General features: G+C 37.3%; 1 protein-coding gene across 1 annotated transcript; it reads right to left on the bottom strand.

Moving 5' to 3' along the window:
• Positions 1 to 395: 395 nt before the first annotated feature.
• LOC129764481 (lipoyltransferase 1, mitochondrial) lies at positions 396 to 23852 on the bottom strand. Its single transcript, XM_055763595.1, has 5 exons — positions 23238 to 23852; positions 15098 to 15205; positions 8567 to 8670; positions 8232 to 8484; positions 396 to 1798 (listed from the first exon to the last, which is right to left on the bottom strand). Exons 1-5 carry the CDS (start codon positions 23835 to 23837, stop codon positions 1637 to 1639), a joined length of 1227 nt encoding a protein of 408 aa, XP_055619570.1. The 5' UTR covers positions 23838 to 23852; the 3' UTR covers positions 396 to 1636.
• Between the last annotated feature and the right edge of the window lie 217 nt (positions 23853 to 24069).

Genomic DNA, 24069 nt, shown 5'->3' with positions numbered 1-24069 from the left:
AGCATTCCTTACTTCACCTATCGTTGGGGGTGGTACATCTTCATTATTTACTGCACCAACGTAATCGCTTCCATCGTCATTTTGGTCATCTGCCTGTACGCCATTCAGGTGTTCATCGAATCGCTGCCTGATGTACTTACTATGGGCTCCGCAAATCCTTAAGGTCCAACAAACTCCGACCCCGTACGAAGTGTACCATGTACAAATCCCAAATTCGACCCATTGTTCTCTATGGGCACGAGGCATGGACAATGCTCGAAGAGGACTCACAAGCACTTGATGTTCTCGAACGTCAAGTGCTTGATGAACTTTTTCTAAGAACGTTGGTGCCATTTTAGAAGATGATGCATTGTTTGGTATTTCTCTTAATATTTCTGGAGGAATTTGACGATCAGTTTGACATATTAGTTTTTTTTTGTAAACGTCAACCGTAACATGGTACATTTATAAAATCATTTTTATCATTAGTATTGTTTGTTATCTAGCACTGTAATTATTGTTCTCTACTATCATGTATATGTAAATACGAACTTTCAAACACAAGTTTTCTGCTCAATTCGAAACCTAGAATCAATCTCAATCGCGTTTTTTAGTACTCAGATTCAGCTGCTTTTCCACTAGAGAAGATAATTCACTAACTGAAGATCCAAACTAAGCGAAACAAACGAAACAAAACGTGCACTCAGCGTAAACCCATCCTAAGATTAAATGATATGGTTTGTATTCTTGATTAAGAAAGTACAGTTCACTAACTTTTCGAAAGACTAAGCTGAATAAAAATAAAACAGAGATATTACTAAACCACTAATACGAATGAAATATATAGACATCCCTCTCACTTCACTGGATGCGAAACTAAGCGCTAGCATAGAAAAAAAACTTAAAGATTAGCCATAAAATGATCTTTTTTTCGTTCGGCGTTTGCACTAACTCCGGGAGATGTTTGTTTTCCGTCAATTTTGAATTGAAGGGAAATTTCAACCTCAAATGAGTAAATCGAATAATATACGCCAATATACGGGGGGTGGTGTACGCCAATGGATCTGTGGTACTCCTTATCACATCGAATGTTCTTAAATTAGTGTTGTTTCGTTTTGTATTCTCAATGCGCTTACTTAAAATAAGGCCAAAATAACAAGAAAAAATTTTGTTTGATTAGGCGATAATTCAGTCGAGCCATACACTATAGAACAAAATAGCGCCCTGATAACGGCGGCCGGCACCTGCGAACGTCAGCCACATGTTTACGACGCTTTTTGTTGATTCGACTGTTGTTTACTACACTTTGTCATCCTGCTGTTCCGAAACAAAGAAAATATAATGCAACTAAGAAGTAACGGAAATCGAAGCAAAACAAATGTGCGGCATTGATGAATGGTCAACACCGTTAACACATGCCTTCCCCACATCTAAATTTCAAATGGTTCTGCATTTCTAACTCGGTGAAGGCAAGGGCAAGAAGGGTATCGCAAATGTGAGCAATAAAAAATAAAGTACCCCTAAGTTGTTTTCTGTTCTTGGATTCGATGAATCAGCAGCCATACTACCATTACCATCTACACGCATTGTTCAGGACGATGATTTTCCTCATGTTTCATTCATCGGCTTTCGGCGCTCCGAGGTGCAAACTTGAATTTCATAAACCCATCGCATGCTTGACATTCTCGGTGCTTGCGCCTTTCATCGCTTCCAGAATTCCGTGGAAGCAATCCTCCATGTAAGGAGTACCGATCAAGCTGGACACGACCGGAATCGGCTCTTGCTCCGGAATGAGCAGGCTTATCTGCTGGATAAGGCCCTACAAAAAGACACGAAAAAAATGTTTAATCAACATAACACGCTATAGAGCTGTTCCATCGTGAATGACGAATGAATTTTTCATAAATTTTGATTTTTGTATTTTTTGATTCGGCTCAAATGATGCAGACGCATTCTTTATGATCAAAAAGGCAACTTGCATCATCGGATTTCCATTTTGATTCTAGCTTAATTTTTGAGAAGCTCCTAAACAAAAATTGCTTGAATTTTTTTCAAATAACTATAACTCAGAAACGGTCGGTTCGATTGATTTGGTGTCTTCCGCAATCTTTTAGATTACTATTGGGACTATGTGGACAAAGAATGCACAGTAAAAAAAGCTTTCTTTTCATTGTATTTCGAAAATATTTCTTGATTTCAATTTTCTTAAAAATTTTGTTTTCGTGGTGATATATGTATATATATATATATATATATATATATATATATATCAGCACGAAAACAAAATTAAAAAAAAAATTATATATATATATATATATATATATATATATATATATATATATATATATATATATATATATATATATATATATATATATATATATATATATATATATATATATATATATATATATATATATATATATATTGGAATATCGGAATGTCGGTAAAGATCACGCGCTTCGTTCTGAAAAAAGTTCGCAAAATTTGCATTTGTCTTTATTGTTGAGGGTTCAAAAACAAGCTTTGCTCGATGGGTTTTGATTAATTTTTCCATGGATTTTCACCTCCCTAACTCGATTGATTTTCGCGTACATGTTTCTGTGCGTTATTAACTGTCATTTCGATTGCTCTTGAAGAATCATCAAGGAATTTCTTTTCAAGTATGGAAAACCACGGAAAACCTTTAAATCGAACGATTAAAACGCTCACCGTTGCGCTACTTTTGAGCATAATCGAGCAGGTCGAAAAGCTTGGACGGAAGGGGTCTGAAGCTGCAAAAGATTTCAGTACTGCACAAAGTACAGTATCAACACTATTCAAGCTAAATAAAAAATGGAATCGGAAGGGAAAATTGATTATAGACAAAAAGCATATAAGGTTGGTCGGAATCGAAAAGCTGGAGCGGTATTTTTGTCTTATAAAGCCAGAGAGAACCATTTACCTCTCTCAGCTTCTATTCTTCGGAAGAAAGCTTGCGAATTTGTACAGAAACTGGGATTTTTTTTTTATAATTCAATTATGACTTATTTCAAGAAAAAAAAATCTTTCAACGTTGAAGTGAAATTTATGTGGCTTCTATAAATACAGAGGGTTAAAAAACGCGAATTGTATATATAGATATTGCAGCGAAACTAAGAGAGATAGGAATTGGGTGTCAGAGAATAAATTGTAGACTGGATAGAGAGCTTTAACTTGATTGATATAAACATTCAAGTTTAGCATGAATTTTTGGGATACACATTCAAAATTACTAACTTTTAAATTTTCCACTTCCAAAATTATATTTAAATCCATTAATTTAGATGTTCCACTTCTATATCCTATACCAAATTTTCTCATCTTTCAAATGAAAGCAACAGAATCGGCTTACGTAATGTACTTTTCAATGTAGAGCCAGGTAGACGCAACAGAGTCCGAAACAAAAAAATGTTCTATAACTCTGTCATCGTTGAAAATCGAACATATGCGTAGAAGGATTTTTTCGTCAAATATAACCGTCTATCACCTCCTGAGAGATTCTGATTTTTTTTCATGTGAGAAAGGTTTTTTTCTGACTATAAGGGGATGAATCAAAAATTCAAATTCCTACAATGATTGGAACAATTACCCTAATATAATATAACATTTTAATCACATTAAAATGTTACCAGTTAATTATTCAAAGTTATTTTTCAAAGAAAACATGAAAAGGTTGTTGTTAGAAAAACTCTTTCTCTGTAGCAGTTCCCTTCTACTAATGTATGGGTTACTTGTTGGTGATTATATGGGCTATTCAAAAAAATTTTGTTTAGAATATTTAAAAAAAACATGTTTTGGCAAAAAAAAATAATTTTCATAATAATTTTGTTTCAATTAAATTTTGTTTTATTTAAATTTGTTCAATATTTTTGATTGAAAAATTGAACAATTTCCTACATTTTATTCTTTAACCAATATTTGGTAGGTCTTATAGTTTTTGAGTTTAATTTTTTTGAAAAAAAGTTTCAAAAAGTCTATAATTTCAAAAAAAAAACTCACCTAAAAGTTATAAGAACTACAAAGTGTTGGTTAAAGCATAAAATGTAAGAATTTATTTATTTATTTATGTTTTAATTTAAAAATGTCAAACAAAATTTCATTGAGAAAATATTTTGAAAACTAAAATCCATTTTTCTGAAGAACAAGCTTTCAAATAAAATATACATGAATAGCCCATACAATTACCAACAAGTCATCCATACATCGAAAAAAGATCACTGCTACAGGGAAGGTGTTTTACCAGCAACCAGGGATGTCAACCTTCCTGATTTTTCAGGATTTCCCAGACTTTTTGGCCCGTATCCATCTATCCATTTGGCTCGTATGACATCCTGACAAACACTCGATTTTGCCTGATTTTTCTAAAGTGATTCTGATTTTTCCTCATTTTTTAGTCTTTTATTTTATCACAATAAAAAGGATCCTGCTTGGCAATGAGAACTACCTACCTAGCCTACATAAAAAGGTCTCCGCTCTTTGCTTTTTCTTTTTATTATTCAAGGACAAGAACTTCGATTCTATGGACAGCATAAAAAATACATTGAACAGTTTTCGACGAGAAAGCGAACATGATCTGGTAGGATAGAATTTTAAGGCTGTATGAAAACATGGCGAAAGATTGTGCAACAAAACTGTGCACATAAAATTGAATAAAAGTATATCTGCCTATAAAAATAATGCCTTCATTCTCCTAAAAATCGGCACGAACTTTTCGGACATCCCAAAATGAGCTATGTTGATTTATCCTGATTTTTATTTTCATTTTCCCTGATTTTTGAAAATTATAGTTGGCAACCCTGCCAGCAACAATCCTTTCATGTTTCCTTTGGGAAGTTACTCCTAATGTTAAACTCTTAACATTTTTATGTGTAAATTATTGCAATTGACATATTCTGCAAACTGTTTTTCTATTTACAATTTACACATAAAATGTTACGAGGAGTTTTTCGGTAGTCTCCATACTAAAAGTGCCATATATTTCAGAAACTATGAAAAAAATTGTACGAGCTGTTCATATTTTTTTTTTGAGAATTAAAAATACGTTTTTGAGAAAAAATTTATTTCAATTTCAAATAGCTTTTTTCAATGTTATTTTGTTGAATATATTTGTTTGTATTTTTTTTTTAAATTTAGACTATTTCCTACATTTCATTCTTTGGTCAAATTCTGTAGGTATTATAGTGTTTAAGATATATTTTTTTGCAAAAAAACAAACTTTGTCCCTTGTCAAAAAGTAGTTTAATACTTTCTTGAATATTTCAAGTATGCAAAGTTGCTTTAATGATCAATGTCTTTACACCAACAACGTTTCACTGTAATCTGAGATATTGCTGCCAATAGCTAGACGAGTTGGCCTGGAATTCGTCTGTAGTAGAGTCCTCTATTTTTCAATCTGAATATATTTCATTATCTTGAACCGATTTCCACTCCATTTAATTCCATTTAATTGAACGTATGTTTTATAATGACAAGTTTGCGATTATACCTCAATGATTCGGTATTCCAATCCAACTATTCGGACTCATTTCATGAATCAGTTGCTTGGTGCGTTAGTTTGCTAAATCAAACGCTGGTTCAAATATGAGGAGGAATACTTGATTACTCTTGAATAATGTATTTGTTGAACATATGGGAATGTAATTTTATTTCTTCTTTCTATAAATTATTAGAGATAAAGCATGACTATCATGAGTTTAATAATCGATATCTAGCATAATCTTGTACTCAGCTCTGTCTTACTCGTTTGAATAGTGATAAGTATTCAGTATAGGCCAACGTTAGAATCATTTTTTTAAGAACTGTTTCTACAATTTTGATAAATAATAATATCTTCTATATCTCAAAATAAACCCGAATTTATCCATCTCATGATCAGTACTCCCATATGGAATTCTGAAGTTTAATCCTCTTATCCCTCTCATTCTCGTGTAATTTGATATACGGGACATGAGGTTTGATATAATTATTTAAACAGAAACTGGTCAGTGGCATAATTTTCATATGAAACATCTGATGAGTTTCAAGGAATTTGCCAAAAGCAGAAAATGATTCAGATTTTCTGCAGACGGATATCAAAATTATGGAAAAAGAACTAGAGAATAATTATAAAATTATTAATTTTAAAGCATTGCAATGATAGAAAGATTTATTTTGACGTGGGACTACGTCTGACCGGGATATATGGGGGGTAAAATGAAAACCTAAACACAGAACATGTAGGAAAAAATGAAAGATTTCTAATGCTTATAACTTCAACAGTTCTTACTGGACCGGAAAGATGTTTGCATAAATTGATAGGGAATATTTCTACGCATCTATCGCAAAAACAAAATGTTATTTTTCATTAGATAAACAATTGAATAACTGTAAAATGTTAAGCGTTATTTAAACGCCCTTACTACCTCGTTTTGATTGGTCCGACTTACGGTTTCCCCATCACAGTCATCATAACCAAGCAGCCTTGGGGAAATCGGCATTGCAAATACAAGAAAGTAGGGGGAGCTTTTGTTTCCACCGAAATGTTTTCCCCTAACACTGACTTCAAATCCATGGAGCGTGGGGAAATTGGCATTGCAAATTCATGCAAATCGGGGGCATTTGTTCCGACTGAAATGAGTTTGCCTAACACAGTCTTCAAAACCAGAGTATCTGGGGAAATCGGCATTGCAAATAACTGCAAACTGCAAACACAACGAATTCGGAAATAGTATCATTCAATCAAAAATTTAATCAATACAAACAAATGATTGCCTAAGGTAGTCCCACGTCAACCTTGCGGTTGTATAATAGATATAACCCACCCATTTTTTTCCTTATTTGAAACTTAAATATTCTTTCATTCAAAGTATGTCTTCAAAACAATATCGTTGAAAATATCTATTACGTAAAACAAAAGATCAATGGCCTTATTCGATGTAGCTATCGTCCTGATTCGGGTCTTGTCCACCAATTGCGAATGTTTGAAACCAGCTCTGCAATGTTGGAACAACATTGCAGTTATTATTTTATACATAATCAATCATAATGATCGTTTTGGGCCAGTGACCTCCATTGCCATTTTATAGGGTTGCAACTCGAAATTAGACCTTTCGCCATGTTCAGTCGGTCTACGGGAGCTACATTTTTAGTCCTCAATTATATCGCATAGAGCAATCCAAATAAACAAATTTACGTCCTCTGGATACGTCAGGATTTCGTTCTAAAAATGCCACCAAGTGGGTATATCGCTGTTTGTTTATCTTTTCTTTCTTAAAAAGTAAGACAAGATTAAAAAAAGCTAAATAAATCCGAAATTAAACTTACTCCATTCCGCGTGACTAGCTTTTACCATCTAAAACGCAAGTGAAAACTATATACTTGTTTTCCCCGTGACGTGACAGTATCGTGGTATTCATAATAACACCGAGTTCATCAAAGTAGTCACGACGGATGAATTCTTCCGGATTCTACACACACGGTGGCAGCCGTAATAACGTTGTATACACTTCGTTTTCACCGTGTAGTGACGTTCGTGATCAGGCCCTGTATCTCAGTACAGGTAGCATTTAGCAACATTTTGCCGTACATCTTTCTGACTGTAAATTATACGGACTTTCATAAAATCGGATATAAAAACAATTATAAGAAATATATTTCAACAATTTTCGAAACACAACTTTTTTTGAATTAATTTTAACATTTTTTGTCCATTATTTCTCCATTTTGGTGCACTGTGCAATAAACATCAATGGTTTTTCGTTGCAACATATATATATATATATATATATATATATATATATATATATATATATATATATATGTATATATATATATATATATATATATATATATATATATATATATATATATATATATATATACAAAAATATATATATAAATATATAAAAAAAATCAAAAACACCTTTTTTGAGAAAATTTTTTAAGTGTTATTTTAAAAAAAAAATTTCTGACAGTGCACACTTTCTCTATAATAATAACCTAAAACATTGCGGTAGAAACCAAATTAAACGGACCAACCGTTTCTGAGTTATATTCGTTTGAAAAAGTTTCATGCAATTTTTGTTTGTTGTTCAAAAGTAAGACTAGAGTTAAAATTGAAAACCGATGATACAGACTGTCCTTTTTGGTCATAAAGAATGCGTCTTCAAAATATGAGCCAAATAAAAAAATATAAGAAACGGACACTCAAATTCAAATGAAATCGCTCTATTATGATAATGCAGTTGGCTTACCTTCTCAACGTCCACTCTGACCTTCATGTCATGCGCCTGATTCCCTTCGGACTTGAGCTGGACATCCTTCTGAACGGCAAACTTGGGCGTTTTGCCGAAGCGCCAATCCCACGAGGCAAAGTTCTCGCGCAACTCGCTCAACCCGGGGAACCATTTCTCCGTTGGGTTGATAAGTTGAAAGCCAAGTTGTTTCATCAGCAGATCACGTCCACCGTCGGTTAGCTGTGTGGCCGGGGTACGCAAGAACTCGTATCTGCGGGGAAACGCCAGCGAAAAACAAACAGTGGGGAGTCATTACCCGTGGCTCGGGCGATTGATAAGAGCAAAATACTCACCCGATGGCCGATAGAAGCTGCTGGATGTTTACGGTGCGGTTCACGTCGGCTAGATTTTTGACCGGTGATGGGACCGAAGCGGTGGCCTTGCTGATAATTTCGGCCTGGAAACAAAATGATGAAAAACAAAAACAAATTATGTTTGGGGACACTAGAACGAATAAAATACTATCGATGATAAGCGGTTGGAAACAGAGAGTAGTGTTGAAAACCTGTTTTATTCATCTCAACAAGACAAACCAGCGCTTCAATCAAATTATCATATCGCTACCGCTGCCGGCGAGCGCTAAGAGAATTGCACTTTGGACTTCTTCAATTGTGTGTCAGTCAGTTCTCAAGTCTCAAGCGGTCATTTTTATCATCCGCACGGGCGCGCGGAAGATTGTTAACCTGCAGTTAGTTGCGTTCAATTTTGCTTCACCGCACACGGTAACCGGATCGTTTCGGATTCACCGTCCGACCAGCTACGATAAGAAAACGGTGGAATTGGGACACAACAACGCGCAAAATTTTCCACTCATCAACCGCGGCGATATTTGCTGCTTTAAACGCTGGTTGTTATCAGTCTCCGTTGAACTAAATGCCAAAATAGCCACCAACACAGAGAGAGAGAGATGCCGGCTTGTTGGGCCAGAGTCATGGAGCCGGTTCCTAACCATTGGGGGGTTCTTAGCTAGTTTTACTTTCATTTGATATTGTTGTTGTTTTTTTTTTGTACATTGATGCAGCGAGGGGGACAAAGTCCAATTGAGTCTGTCTATTTTTGTTACTCTATGCTGGCTTCATTAGTGACTCTTTGTATAGTCTTAGTTCAATAGTCTTGGTCCAGCAGTGCTTGTGTTTATCGTTTTTTTGTCTCTTGTTTCACAGTCTTGGCGCTATAATATGCGCAATCAATTTGGACTTTGACCTGATAATCCGAAAAATGAAAACAAAGTGGAATCGCGGATAGAATGCACAGAAAAACATGTACGTTTAAATGATCCTCGCTCGGGCGATGTCTGGTACGGAAATTGTTATCTGAAAGGTCGCTCAACTGTCGTTAGCGATATCGTGCACTTTGTACGGTAGGGTTCAAATTGATTGCAGTGCCCAGAGTTCAGATGAACCTCAACAATTATGATAAATGTTTTTCTCCACTTAAACGTTTTATACTTCTAGGACTATTTAAGACGTTGGCCCACTACGAAATTTTATTAGGACCCTAACAATGTTGGTGGTGATGTAAAATGTTCTCGTAGTTTTTGGTAATAACATTTGGTATAGCGAAAGGTAGCCCTGATCCGACCTTCTAAATTGCAACGACCATTCATCACATAAAATTCTCATTTTTTGGTGACTTCTACATTGAAATGAATACTGTAACTCTCAAACTATGTTTTATACTTGTCGGTGTGGTTCATGAGTGCTAAAAAAAGGGAAACAGAGTCCAAATCGGTAGTCCCTTTTTCCTACACCTTCAAAAATAGTATTCCTAAACCGACCCTCCATGGTCCCTCACCGACCTTCGATTTTTCGCGAATTTACTCTGATTCGACTAGAAATGACATACACCTCCAATTGTATAGGTAAAAGGGTGGAAATAACTGACGAGCGGAAAAAGAATATAATCTTGATTTGATTTCCGGTTTGCTGATAATGACTCTAGATGACCAACAATAATAAATATCCCCTACGATATAGGATGGGCTTCTTCTTCTTGGATGGCACTAACGTTCCCAGTGGAACTTTTGGCCTTCTCAACATAGTATTACTTGCGTCATTTTTATTAGTAGTACTAAATTGAGATTTCTATGCCGGATAACACGCCTTGAATGTATTCTGGAGTGGCAAGTCCTAGAATACGTGTGAACACAGTGCAAGTCGGAAGAATTTTTTTTTTGACGTAAAATCGCCCGGCCCGAACGGGAATCGAACCCGAACCCCCGGCATGATAAGGTGGGACGCTAACCACTCGGCCACGGGAACACTATAGGATGGGCTATAACAGTGAAAGTCGAATAGCGTATTCCGATGCCATTTTGGAAACAAAGATGGTGGCTTCCGGTTCATTGTATATAGCACTAATAGACCGTAAATGATGTTAGGGAATCCCTGGGTGGAGGTGGAAAAATAATGATTTTTCGTGATTTTTTTTTCGGATGTTAGGAATAAAGTGAAGTATTCGGGTAGTTTGGTTACTGTTTAAGTTATATTTGAAGATGTATTTTTCATTCTTTGAGTGCACGAATAATGATTATTACGATCTAAAAATCTAAAAAAAAAGTCTAAAAATCGATACCTTGCTAGGGGTATCGGTTCTGAAGAAACGGGGTGGTCATTTTTGTAAAAAATGAGTTATTTTCCATGAAAAATCGCTCATAAAAAATCTAAAAAATGAGATATCAAAAAACGACTATGTAACGCTTTGGATAATTCACTTTTTCATGCTGATGAAAAAAATCATCCAAATCGGTCGAGTAGATCCTAAGATATTTATTTATTTATTTTATTTATGACAACATTTCTAAGGGAATAAGTTTCCCAAAAATGCAAAAAATAGAAACTCGATTTTTCATCCATCCAGACCGGGGTCCCCCCCTTCCAGAATAAGCTGGGATCGACACTGATATTGTGCAAACGCTCCTGATGCGAGATGAAGAAAAATTCGGGGCTCAACGTGTTGAACACGCTACGAGTGTAATGTGTACTGATGATTATCGAGGCCTCATGTCATAAGTTCGCCGATTTCTAGTTTACGAGGATCGTTAAAAAAATAAGTTTCAGTGCATCAGAAATCGCGGAAAAAAAATTTGGACAAAAAACAAGGTGATTTTCGTAATCTACGTTTTGTTTTCTTTTTTTTCTACATAATCGCCGTAACGTTCGGAGCGTTTTTCATAGCTTGGCACGAGTTTTTCGATTCCGAGCGCGAAGTGCGTAGCGTAGCGTCACGAATTTCTTCAGTGTTATCGAATCGTTGACCGCCGAACGCCTGTTTCATCACCATACTATTGTGAAGTTTTGGACCGATTAAGAACCGCGATTGAGAACAAAAGGCCAGGTTTATTGACGAAAGGAGTGTTCCTAATCCACGATGATGCGCGGCCCCATTCTGCTCGCGTAACTCAAGTACAATTGAGAAAATTCAAATGGACTGTGTTCGAGTATCCTCCTTACTCCCCTTAGTGTTCGGATGAAAAGTTCTGTGAATATTTTTTAAAATGCATTAAGGTTATTTTTGATCATAGTTGCTAAAAGATTAAATCCTTTATCAAAGAAGCAACCTCTAATTCATCAGTAGTTGTAAAACAATACACTGGATTCTTTTTTACGCGATTTTTTTGGATACTTCTAGCTACAATATGTGCTCCCGTGGCCGAGTGGTTAGCGTCCCACCTTATCATGCCGGGGGTTCGGGTTCGATTCCCGTTCTGGCCGGGAGATTTTTCGTCAAAAAAATTTCTTCCGACTTGCACTGCGATCACGCGTATTCTAGAGCTGGCCACTCCAGAATACATTCAGAGCCCGTCAATGAGCTTTTGACGTAGAACTACGTCTTTCATTAAGAGTGCCAAATCAGAAAACAGATCACGTTTTTATGAAATAAAGTTACCGTTAATAACTATTTTTGCCGTGAACGGATTTTGGCGATTTATATACCAAACGAATCGGAAATTCCCTAAGATTTGTTTGATATACTATACATTACAATCCCATAGTCTATATAGGGTTTAAATTGAAGAAAATTGGAAGCATTCCCTTTTCCTCATATATTTGTTCTGTTCTTTTTTGTGCTTTCCCGAACAGAGCTGTCAATAACGAGCAACTTATCGACGAGCAGCGAAGGGGAAATCGTAAGATGTAAAGTGAACAATGGAAAAGAAAAAGAACGAAGGGGAATACTTGCCTAGAGTATAAACAGTGGATCTCGCTGAGGCAAATTTCATTCTTCGTGAGGAAATCGACCGAACAACATCGTTGCTGGACGGCGAGGGATCGAATGCCTTTCTCAAGGCAATGGGGGTGGAGGAGTAATATGATGGATAAAGTTAAGTTTTCCAAGGGCCTTTTTGAAGGTTAGAGACGAATGAACTGAAGAAGTTTAAAGTTCCAAGCAAGGAAGGAAGACAAACTTTCAGTATCGTTCTGTATTCAAAGCAATGGCAATCGCTTGTTCTTCCTTGGTTTGCGTCATCACATGTCTTCGTTTGGATTGAGCTGTGGACGCGACCAAATTATTCACTCGCTGATGTCTCTAGTATTGCTGAAGCTGACGCCATTGCATTAATGTTCTGAGCTACACAATTGTGTGGGGAATCATCAAGCTAGGCTATCGTCAGCTCACCAATAAAATAAATGTTCTGGAATTTTGTCAGTGATTTGGTTTCGCATGGCGGTAGGAAAACTCTCTCCACAAAGGATGATAGCTAAGCTAATGTAGACTGGCAATATTAACAGAAAGGGCTTCTGTTGAGCAGACCGCAGCACGGAGATAAGCGAGTGTATATTTAGTTGCTTCAACCCATCGATATATGGATATTTGTGTGCGTACGTGCGTGATTCATAACCCGTACGTAAAAATAGTGCATCTTCGCTACGCTGAAACCCCATTTGTATCTGCTCCCGTGTGCATTGGCCCTGTAACGATGCAACAATCACCTATTTTTTATACTATGATTGCCGAGTGTTTTCTGTTGCAAATTATGCAGTCGTAATGATAAATATAAACAAGGAGGGGAGTTAGCGGGAGGGAAATATTTATGCTAGGGTATCAGTAATGAATCTCTGCTGAGGCAAATATTCAGCCTTTTTCCGAGCAGTTAACATTGATTGTTTTCTGTCATCTATGCATTGAACTGACGCTTCACCACTAAGGATGACAGCTGCGTTTATCTCGAGCAAAGTATTATTTGGCGAGCACAAGAATGAATAATCAAATGATTCTACAATAAAAAAAAACATTTCAGAGCGTCCAAACTGGTTATTTCAAAATTTTCGTTGCATAATAAAATAATATAAACAAGCGACTTGAATTAAACCACAGCGTAGTTCTACGTCAGCAATGCGGTCGTGTCTTGAACACAACCTCCTATAATTTTTTGATTATTTTGAACTTTTCGCAAAAGAAAAAAAAAGATCCAAATCGATTCTTCTTCATCATTTCCTTTGTTCAAGGAGACTTTAAATCTCACGATTTATTCGTTTTCGCCAAATCGATTGCAATTGATGCCCGTCTCATTGAACGTGCCGTGGCAAATATAGTAAATAAAGTTAAAATTCGATCGAAGTCATGGGCAAAATTATTTGGGATCAATTCTTGCGCCTCACGACGATCATGGCATCATTCCTGTAGCGCGGACAACCGACGCGACTTTAAATGGGGCAACCTGGAGCAACGACATCGTGTTTAATTAGCAGAGTGACAACATCGCAAGACCGATTCCGGTGGACTGAAACTGCAGCTACCAACCTTTAAATACAGGGCGCTGCTATTGAATCATTATATGTAGGCAAGTAATTCCCTTTCCTACTATCAATCTTTTTAAACCAAACTATCCCTTTCCGTACAGACCTTCCCTGCCTCAAGATCATTTCCCAACAACACGCTCGAAGCCTTTGAAACCCATTAAACCCATAAGACTTGTGCAGAAATGCGAAAGAATTTTTTGGTCTTTTTGTAGAGATCCTTCCATTCTTGTTATCTTCCGTAGAATAAAAAGGAAAACAAACACTTAGGCTAGGCGCAAATTGAGAAGCGTATAGCGCTCGTAAACGAACACGAGACAACCAACACGACTCATGCGTGCCACAAACGTAGCGTGGTGAAGCGCATATTCAGTCGCAGTTTGGTGTAAATAACGTGCCACTCGCATAAAATGTCTGATTCACACAGATTTGCGCGATCTATTTATTTACTAACACAATCACCCGACCGGTACGCCAAACTCACGGCGCTATATGATTGTTCACTAACACAACCACCACAACCGGTACGACCAGCACGAGAAACTGTGGTTCAGCCACAGCGTCACGCGAGTCGTGTCTCACGAGCGCTCCACAATCTCGCGTCATCTGGTCAATTTGCGCCGTTCTATCTGTTTTCATTTGCCACAAAAACAGGCGCTATATCGCGGCATGTTACTCGCGCTATACGCGTCTCAATTTGCGCCTGGCCTTAATGTATTGGATTGAGACGAAGCGTTGATTCTCTCAACGCACAATCCGGAAAAGAGGCTGACACGAATCAGTTTGCGTCAGTTGTTAGCGTCACACACTATTATGCCCGGAGGTTCGGGTTCGATTCCCGTTCTGGTCGGGGGATATTTCGGCAAAGAAATTTCTTCCGATTTGCACAGTGGTCACGCGTATTCTAGAGCTTGCGACTCAGAATACATCCAAGAGCTGTTATTTGACATAGAAATTTCAACAAAGTACCTATAAACATGGCACAAGTAATACTACGACGACGAAGTTCCTCTAGGAACGGTAGTGCCATTCAAAAAGATGAAGACGAATTATACCACAGAACATGAACATGACAGTACTTACATTATCCTTGGCAAGCGACTCGCCCAGATGCAGTTTGTCCGAGTTGACGAGCAGAGTGCAGTGATGGTATGCATTCGGTTGGCCCAGTTTTGCTGCTGTACCAGATACCTGAAATATCGGAACGAAGAGATTAGTATTAGTAAGTAAACAAAACAGCAAATCCATAAACAAACAAACTGTTCGTTTTATTTAAAAAAAAAAACAAGCAATGATTAAAAGGCAGCTTGTTCCTATGCGGAAACCGGAATAGCATGGATTTGAAACCTGTTTTGAACTATGTTCCAAAATAGATGATAGGACGCGATATGACAAAATGATCCCTTCATAGATTATTTTGAAGCTCGCATAGACACACGCGGCGCGTGGCGTACATTACCACACAGACGCTGAGGCAGGGAATCATTCGCGAATGGCTCTAGTGGCGAGATTGTGCGCTCTACCCATACCAATATGAGCACACGCCCATTAACACGTTCATCGCCCAAAGCGGCTTTTCTAAGTTTATTGCAGAGCCCAACTTGCGGATAAATTATTAAATGAAGATCAAACTTAGTTTGTAGATAACTTTTACATGATCTAGAAATATTTAATTTAATTTGAAGATGAATTGACAACAATAACACATGCCAAAGTCATATTCATATTCATCCGCACTATAAACTAATAAAAAGTACAGTATAAACACTATAATAATAAGGTTATAAATTTATTATTTTTCTACATATCCTGTAGTTACACTTAGGTGCCTATTCCATCAAATTCCTTTTAAAAATCCTATTTAATTTGAACGAGGAAAGTGTCACCCATATCTGGGTGACGGGGCGTCGAAAGTGTTAAAGCTGTTAGCGAGTTTATGTTTTGATCGAGCTATTTCGCACATGGGCTATCTGTGTAATCAAACACACAGAGCACAAACAACCGGTTTGGGGGGTATCATGCGCCCAGCACGTGATGCCGGTGTTTTTTTTTTTGTTTTGTAGAGTTTGCATATTGATGGAGGATGCGAATTAGTTAATAGTTTTTTAGGAAATTTTGATTGCTTAATTTTTAATTTGAATTTGTTTAATTTTTAAGCGAATAATAACGCAAAAAGCGACTGCGTAACAGTTCTCACAAAGTGCGCTGTAATAAATGAAGATTGCGAACGTGTTCACGCTCATGTAGCAGATTCAATGGTACGCGAGTATTGTATGATAAACTTAGCTGGTTTACAGTGACCGGCACAAGAAGGGTTCACACTTTCAAGACATTCAATCATTTGAACAAAACTTTTGTTATCCTGATTTATAGTGCATTTCTCTGGTGACGTGACCCATTACCTAAGGTAGTCAGACGTTGAGGTGGAAGAGGACTGTTCGATCGATAGACAAATATTTGACATTTTTTGGTGCATAAATTTAGGTTGAAATTTGCTACAAATACTACCGTTTTGTCTCAAATTTCGAACACTTAAGCTTCGTTGACTATGAAATAATGTCTAATTACTCAAAATGGTGCCGCTTCCGAATAGCAAAATGTGCAGAAATGTTGTGGGATAGTTTCATTGGCCGAATGATCTGAGCAGATTTGGAGGTAGACAGACTAAAATAATGTCGTGATCTTCAGGATTTAACCTTGTCGTCAGTTGTATGGGGGCGATGTCCATTAACAAAAACAACGACTGGAAGCTTAAATGTTTTCTTCGCCAAGCAAAAATAGAATACATTGGTCATATTCTCTTAGAATGCTCCAAAGTTCATCTAGACCAGCGGTACTCAACCTTTTTTTCAGACGGGCCACAAACATGTGTTAGCCATGGTATCGCGGGCCGCGAAAAAAAGATAAATAAAGAAGGGTGGTGTCCAAGACTCGACCGCATTGTTAACGAAGAACGAAGGACAATCCGAACCAAATCGGATGTGCGGTGTGGTGGCGGTGTCGACAGTAACCACTGCGGAACAAATTTACACCTTTAGTTTTCCACAGAAGAACGTAACTCGTACCGCTAAAAAATACCTTCTGGCCACGAGGCTTGAAAAAACGCTGCACTTTGATGACACTTCTTATCCAAAAACAATGCTCGAATTCACAAAAAAATGACGGATCGGAAAAAGTCACGATAAGCCGTTCTTGGTCTATCTGTCGGATGACAAACCAAATGGGAGCGGCAACGAGGATTTCCAAATGGCCCTTCTTTTTTGGCCTTTTTTCAGGCTAGAGAAGAAGGAACTGAGAAAATCAGAGAGTCTGAGAAAGTCTTTATAATTGAAATTGAAAGCAGGGTTTGAAAACCCGTCTAGAAACTATACTTCGGACACATCGCGCTCTGACCGACGTACAAAAGTGCGCTAGTAACGATCGGAATATATGATAAGCTATACTATCGCTGAAAGATCGTGTGGCTCAACTGTATGCGAGGAAACAGCAAGGGAAGATGATTTCGTTTGACAAGGGACATGCTTTCGATCGGGTCTCACACGAATTCCTGTTTCGTACGATACGCGCTCTGGGCAGCGTTGCCAATGTTCCAGTTTAAACTGGATTATTCCAGTTTTTTTCTCCCGATCCAGTCAAACAGTTAAATCCTAAAATCTTCCAGTTTTTTCCAATATCATCCAGTTTTATCCATTTTTCATATGTGTGCTTCAGTTTTACCCATTTAATGTAAAATAAATTCACGATGTATAAATAATATCCCTCAAAGGGATTCCAGATGATTTTTTCAAATGTCTTCACATGGCACGAAAAAATGTCTTCAAATGTATTCACAATCATATCGGAGGAAACTAGATTTCATAACTTAAATTTGAACAAAGTTTGATAGCTTATTCAATGTTTATTCTAATAGGTATTGTTATATAGCGCATTTCATTAAACTTACCTTGAGCTTTAGATGTTTATTTCAATAAATGTGAACAAAGAATATATTGCGCAACTGTATACTATATTTTATGAGTTTAGAAGTGATAATTTGCTCGATCTGTAACCGGAAAACCATCGATTCGAGAAGTGATCGGTTAATCTATTGTATAGTTTAGGCCCGAAATAATAAAAATACAATGTCACAATCATCCGAATTCTCGGGCGCAAATAAGCTAATGTCTTCTAGAAATGTATTCAGACCGCTTGAAGTTCTCCAGAATTTGAAGTAAAAACCGCTTTGTTGTTGATTCATTCTTTATGCTTGTGGATTTTCTGCTTGGAAAAGTTTGAGAAAAGCAAGTGAATAACCCCGAGACAAAAGTCTCCGTCAATTACTAGGAACAAAAGTAAACAAGTGACATTGATAAAAAGGAATTTCATGGAAATAACATCTCTCAAACCAAGTACGCTATCATACTGAAGTGTTTTCACATGTTTCATAATGTCTTCAAAATGTATTCACAAAATGAAATGTCTTCACAGTAAGTCAAATGTCTTCAAAATGAAGACATGTCTGGCATCTCTGATCCCTCACTCACCCTTCCTATCTCTTGATCAATTTTATTTTTTGAAATTTATCGTTCGCTCGATCCAATGTGTATTTACATTGGATCTATCATTCGTTTCTTACACACTCAACTTAGTGTTTTCCTCTTGTTTACGCTTCCGGATTCAGTGCGTGCTACTCTGTCTTTGAATTTATATAAATATCATATATTCTGGGTCCCACAAGACATTCTAGTTATTGATTGCATTAGGTTAAGTATTTCGTAAGCTACATTCCACATTTATCAAATTTGTAAATCACTCGTGCAGCAGGAAATCTCATTTAGATCTTGATAAAATACCAAAGAATAATACCAAAATTGGAAAGAAATAGCTTTTAAATACCAGTATTTCATAATTTCAATACCAAAGTAACACTTTATCAGTGTTGCTTTGGTATTGGAAGTGCTCTTTTTAGTATTGGAATAATATTGTAGGACCTGATAAAAAATTATTCCTGCATTTCAATATATAGATCTGCTCGAATGATATGATTAATTAATTATTTTTGCTATTTTATGAACAACATAAATACTACACGAAGCTTCGGAGGAAATCCTCAATCATTTGAATAAGTAAAAAAAATCATTTTAGTGCCGATATTTTTTAAAATAAAACGGTTTTACAGCATCCAGTTTTCTTCCAGTTTTTTTAAGAGCAATCTTCCATTTTTTGAAAAATATTATTGGGAACCCTGGCTCTGGGTATAAATCAGAGATTCGGTAGATGGCTTTCAAGAGTAGAAAACAGCTCTTCGTTAAAGCTGCTGATGAATGGACGACTGTCACAGCCGATCCCCATCGAACGATCCGTATGCCAGGGCGACCCACTATCGATGACTTTCTTCGTAGTCTATCTGAATCCACTTCTCACACGATTTAAAGGTATATGTGCTGATGATCTGTGTGTGGCATATGCTGATGATGTGACGGTGATTGCTACCTCAGTACCAACAATCGATCGTGTTTTCAACCTGTTCAATGATTTCGAAATTGTGGCAGGAGACAAACTGTACTGTATCGGCAAAAAACAGTGGCTCTCGACGTCGGTTCTATCAATGACGAGCCACTAACAATACCAGGGTTGCAGACTGCAGAGGATATGAAGGTACTGGGTGTTATTTTTGCAAATTCTTTGTGGCTGATGGCAAATTGTAACTGGGACAAACTATTGTCCAGAATCGCACAAATTTTATGGATGCAAAGCATACAATCATAGGATCTGCAGCAGAAAGTGATACTGCTGAGTACATTTGTCACAGCGAAGGTGTGGTACATCGCGTCAATATTACCACCATAAAACGTTCACACAGCAAAATTTACTGCGATGATGGGGCGCTTTCTGTTTCGTGGTTTGCCAGCACGTGTCCCAATGCAGCAGCTGGCACGCAGGAAAGAAAGTGGCGGACTAAATCTGCAATTACCAGCAATAAAAAGTAAAGCGCTACTAGTTAATCGCCACCTGGTAGAAATTGATTCAACTCCATTCTATCAATCATTCATACTCCAAAACATCCCTCCGCCTTCCGAATTTCCATACCTAAAAGATGTGTGCCAGCAATATTCATTGCTACCGTAACATATACAACAGAAACCCACCAGAGATCGAATACTTAATTTCTATCTGGATCGGTCCGAACTACCAAGAGTGGAACGAAACCAGCCAGGCCTGAACTGGAATAAGATCTGAAAAAACGTTTCAAAAAAAAGATTATCATCGAGTCAGCGAAGCGACCTCTACTTGTTGGTAAACGAGAAGACGGAGCATAGAAGACTATGGAACATTATCGGAAAAGCTGACGACCCCAACTGTCAACATTGCAGGACAACAATTGAAACATTGAAGCATAAATTTTCCGAGTGTTCTACGGTAATCGCTGCATGGGAGTTCATGCAACAAAAACAAAAACAACGACACTCGGCGGATGGCAACGACTAAATTTTGACGAACTCATACGACCGACGCTGAGCAACATAGCATCAGAAGAAAAAGTGAAATTTTGAAGTTTTGCATCAAATACATAAATTACATCAGCAATAATTATGCGATTGATGTTAATGAATTAGAATTTATATTGAATTTAACTGTCTATTAATTTTAATTTTGTGATCTAAATACTTATAATGAATAAACTATATTTTAACAAAAAAAAGTACTTAGTTGAGATCTCTCAAGCCAAATAACACGTCTAGAATACGCGTGAACTAGTGCAGGTCAGAAAAACTTTCTTTAACGCTGGAATGACATGGGTGTTGAAGTACAGGTCCGAATAAGTTTAAGCAGAAAAGAACTAAATATTTGCTAGTCGTGTTTTGTGATAAATATATTTGATCAATACCATCAGTACACGTTGATCAAATTTTATCTGCCAAAGGTGTCCAAAATTTGGCTTCGGCATGATCACCTACAGTTAGTTTGGTTTAAACTATTTTTGAATTATAATTTTTTTGGTCTTCTTCCGTTTTCGCTTGACCATGGGCCAATATTTCTCGATTGGTCGGAGCTCTGACGTGTTGGAAAAGTTCTTGTTCTTGAAACTGCACGTTGTCGGTGGAATACCACTCCAAGATCTTTTTTCCGTAATGACATGATTTAAATTCAATATTCCTTGAAGCTGTTTGAAGTCTGACATGGCAATTAACACTTCTCAAAGTAAAATAATTAAGTGCCCAGAGCAGTCCCGCAGGTATGTCAATTAAATTCAGGCGACTCAGTGTTTTTCTCAGGCCATGGATATGTTATTCAATAGCATTGGATCAAAGTATTAGGTTGGGGAAAAAGTTATCCATTATTTTCTCAGTAGCTGGCTTTATTGATAAATATCTACCGTAATATCGATCATACAATTTCAAGTTTAGGCTCGTTTAAAAGGTGACATATCACACTAAAAAAAATCTTTTGCTGTTTTTTGTTTGTTCCATTCAGTTGTGAGTTACAGGGTATTAACGACGGTGGTCAACAAAGAGAAAATTCGGTACATTTTAGACTTTTTTTTTATATAGGCGAAAGTGCAAGCCAGCCCACTGAAATTGTGAATGGTGTTTGAAGCTTGCGATTGACCAGAATTGTCCAGAATTTTAATTTTCTCAAGCCCTTTTCCGGCCAACGAAAATTCGGCGGAAGATGGATAAAAATATTCTCTATCCAAGGAGTATTATCTCAAAAATGTGTTTTGAGTCCTTTCAAATGACTTACGACATAGGACTATGTCTTTGATTTCTATATAGGGGGGTCACTCTACGAAAAATGTAACGATTTATTAAGAGTTTTCAAACGCAAATTACTGAAAATAGTTATTGCGACATATGTAGTGTTATATAGCATTAGACAGGAAATTTATCCAGAATTTTTTTTTGCTTAAATCAAGAACAATGAATTCAGTATAAAAAGTTAACAATTTGACGATTAAAATGGGTGTTTTCTTCCGATTGCACTAACCACTTGCTTTCCTCCCCGACGCAACGAGCAATCTTTTTGCCTAAATTCGGGCGTTAGCTCATAATGTGAGTTGATGCGTATAATGAATTATTCTCCATTCACCGATAATAGGCATTTATCAGTTATTGTATTGTATGATGCCCAAATAATTCTAGCTCAGTTCGCGTTTTTTATCGTGTAGATCTTGCTACTAACAATTTATGTAATTGTGGTCCAGGATGTCATAATATCTAGCATGTTATTTGGTTATTGAATTTTTTTAACAGAATGTGGTTCCGGATTTCACCACATTATCTCATCTAACCCGTTAAAGGATACAAGTTCATACAGGAAACGGTTTTTTCAGGGCTTCCGTTTGATGTATCAAAAAAGAAAAAAATACAGATTTTGAACAATGAAAAAACTCTATTTAAATGCAATTACTACACACTATCGCAGTTCTATGTCAAAATCCCGTTCGTGCCCCTAGGCTCAGACTCATCAACTTTTTTAAAATTTTCTTTAAATTAATTAATTTCTTAGGTCTTGGCCTATAACTTTTCTTAGACACTTTCCCGATTAAAACAACTGGAAGGCTAATGACCCATGTTCACGTTTCAGTCTATAACCTTTCTCTATCACTATCAAGAAACAAAATGCATTATGTGAAAAGATGAATGATTCAATTTTCTATCTAATGTGTATGATTTTGAAGGTTGTTACTTGATAAACAATCAATTTATTTCAACTGAAATAATTTATTATTCATTAACTCCGGTAAGACTTTGAACAGAAACTAGCACACAACAAAAACTTTTATCCGCTAACTTCACACAAGTCAAAACGTGCGGTCCCAGACATATGACTTACAGATTTCTTTCCAGTCCTTAATATGTTAAGACAACTTCTTAAAATATCACAGAAATGTGTTTGAATAAACGTTGTCGGAAAATGATATTTTTCCTGCCTGCTTTTGCTTTTATGAGCGTACCAAAATGAAATCCATTACAACAAGTTTCCCAGAGCCGGGAAAGACTTGCTACTTATGGAAAAACACAACATTATACCAAATTTCTCTGCGCTCGCAGTTTCGGACACAGAGTGGTGTTTTGTTCCGTCGTCACGTTCCAACCTGTAGCAGATGGAAATTTCCATTCTCACTAACATCATTACCTCCGCGCGACAACGCGCGTCTTCTGCTATCTGCTTCATGCGCCATACCAACACAGCACATACCTACAAAATGCGAACCAGTTCCCAACCCAAAACAACCCACCTTTTTGCCCATCAGCGTAACGTCGTCCCGATCGGAGATCTCCGCACTGATTCCGTACTCCCGATACAGTGCCCGGGTGATCAGGTTCAAGTTGTACTTTCGATCGTACCGGACGCGTGGCGTGAAAAAGGTGCAATTGAGATTGCCAGCGTCGTGAAATACTGCCCCGCCACCGCTGTTGCGGCGAGCCAGTTCAACGCCCTTGCGCATCAGCGCCGAAACGTTCGTCTCCGCGAACGGGTTCTGGTGGCGTCCGATGACCACCGTCGGATTGTTGATCCACAGCATCAGGATGTGGTGGTGGGCGAAATCAAAGTTCCGATAGATCCAATCCTCGAGGGCCAAATTGGTGAACACATCGTTCGACTGGGAGATGAAAACGGATTTCTTCACTTCGCTATCGGCTATCTTTTTCACGTCGGCTGCCGACAGCTGTTTGCCCTTATTCGTGGTGCCGCTGCTGTTGTTGTTTTGATTCCGCCACACGCTGGTAGTGGTAATAGTACGCGCCAGCAGGCCTGTGTTGGTACCAAAGGCCCCATACAACTTGCATACGGCACGTGCAGCTGTATTGTATCGGGGGACAATGAGGGCGGCCATCTTCCTTCTTTATTTTGCTCTCTTTGTCCTATATATATATGGGGGTCCACTTGTTCTCTATTTTGCGATTTTCGAAACGGATTGCCGTTGTTCCTTTTTCCGTATTTGAAAAAAAGCACGCAATTTTTCCACTAAATTCCACGAACCGTTCCGAAACGATGGGAGTCGCGATGTAATATTTCAGTTGTTCTCACTTAGCTAGTCTAATGATTTCTAAAATTATATCACACTT

Source organism: Toxorhynchites rutilus, chromosome 2 (genome assembly GCF_029784135.1).
Source record: "Toxorhynchites rutilus septentrionalis strain SRP chromosome 2, ASM2978413v1, whole genome shotgun sequence".
Classification (NCBI taxonomy): Eukaryota; Metazoa; Arthropoda; class Insecta; order Diptera; family Culicidae; genus Toxorhynchites; species Toxorhynchites rutilus.
Note: the sequence above shows the minus strand (reverse complement) of the source record. Positions and strands in the feature narration are given on the sequence as shown.

What these genes read in the sequence shown, in the direction of transcription:
- LOC129764481 (XM_055763595.1), bottom strand. Translation starts at nt 23,837, where the DNA reads ATGGCCGCCCTCATTGTCCCCCGATACAATACAGCTGCACGTGCCGTA. An exon ending in TTACGCTGATGGGCAAAAAG is followed by an intron (nt 15,206 to 23,237) that starts GTGGGTTGTTTT and finishes CCGATATTTCAG; the next exon opens with GTATCTGGTACAGCAGCAAA. An exon ending in AGTCGCTTGCCAAGGATAAT is followed by an intron (nt 8,671 to 15,097) that starts GTAAGTACTGTC and finishes TTTTGTTTCCAG; the next exon opens with GCCGAAATTATCAGCAAGGC.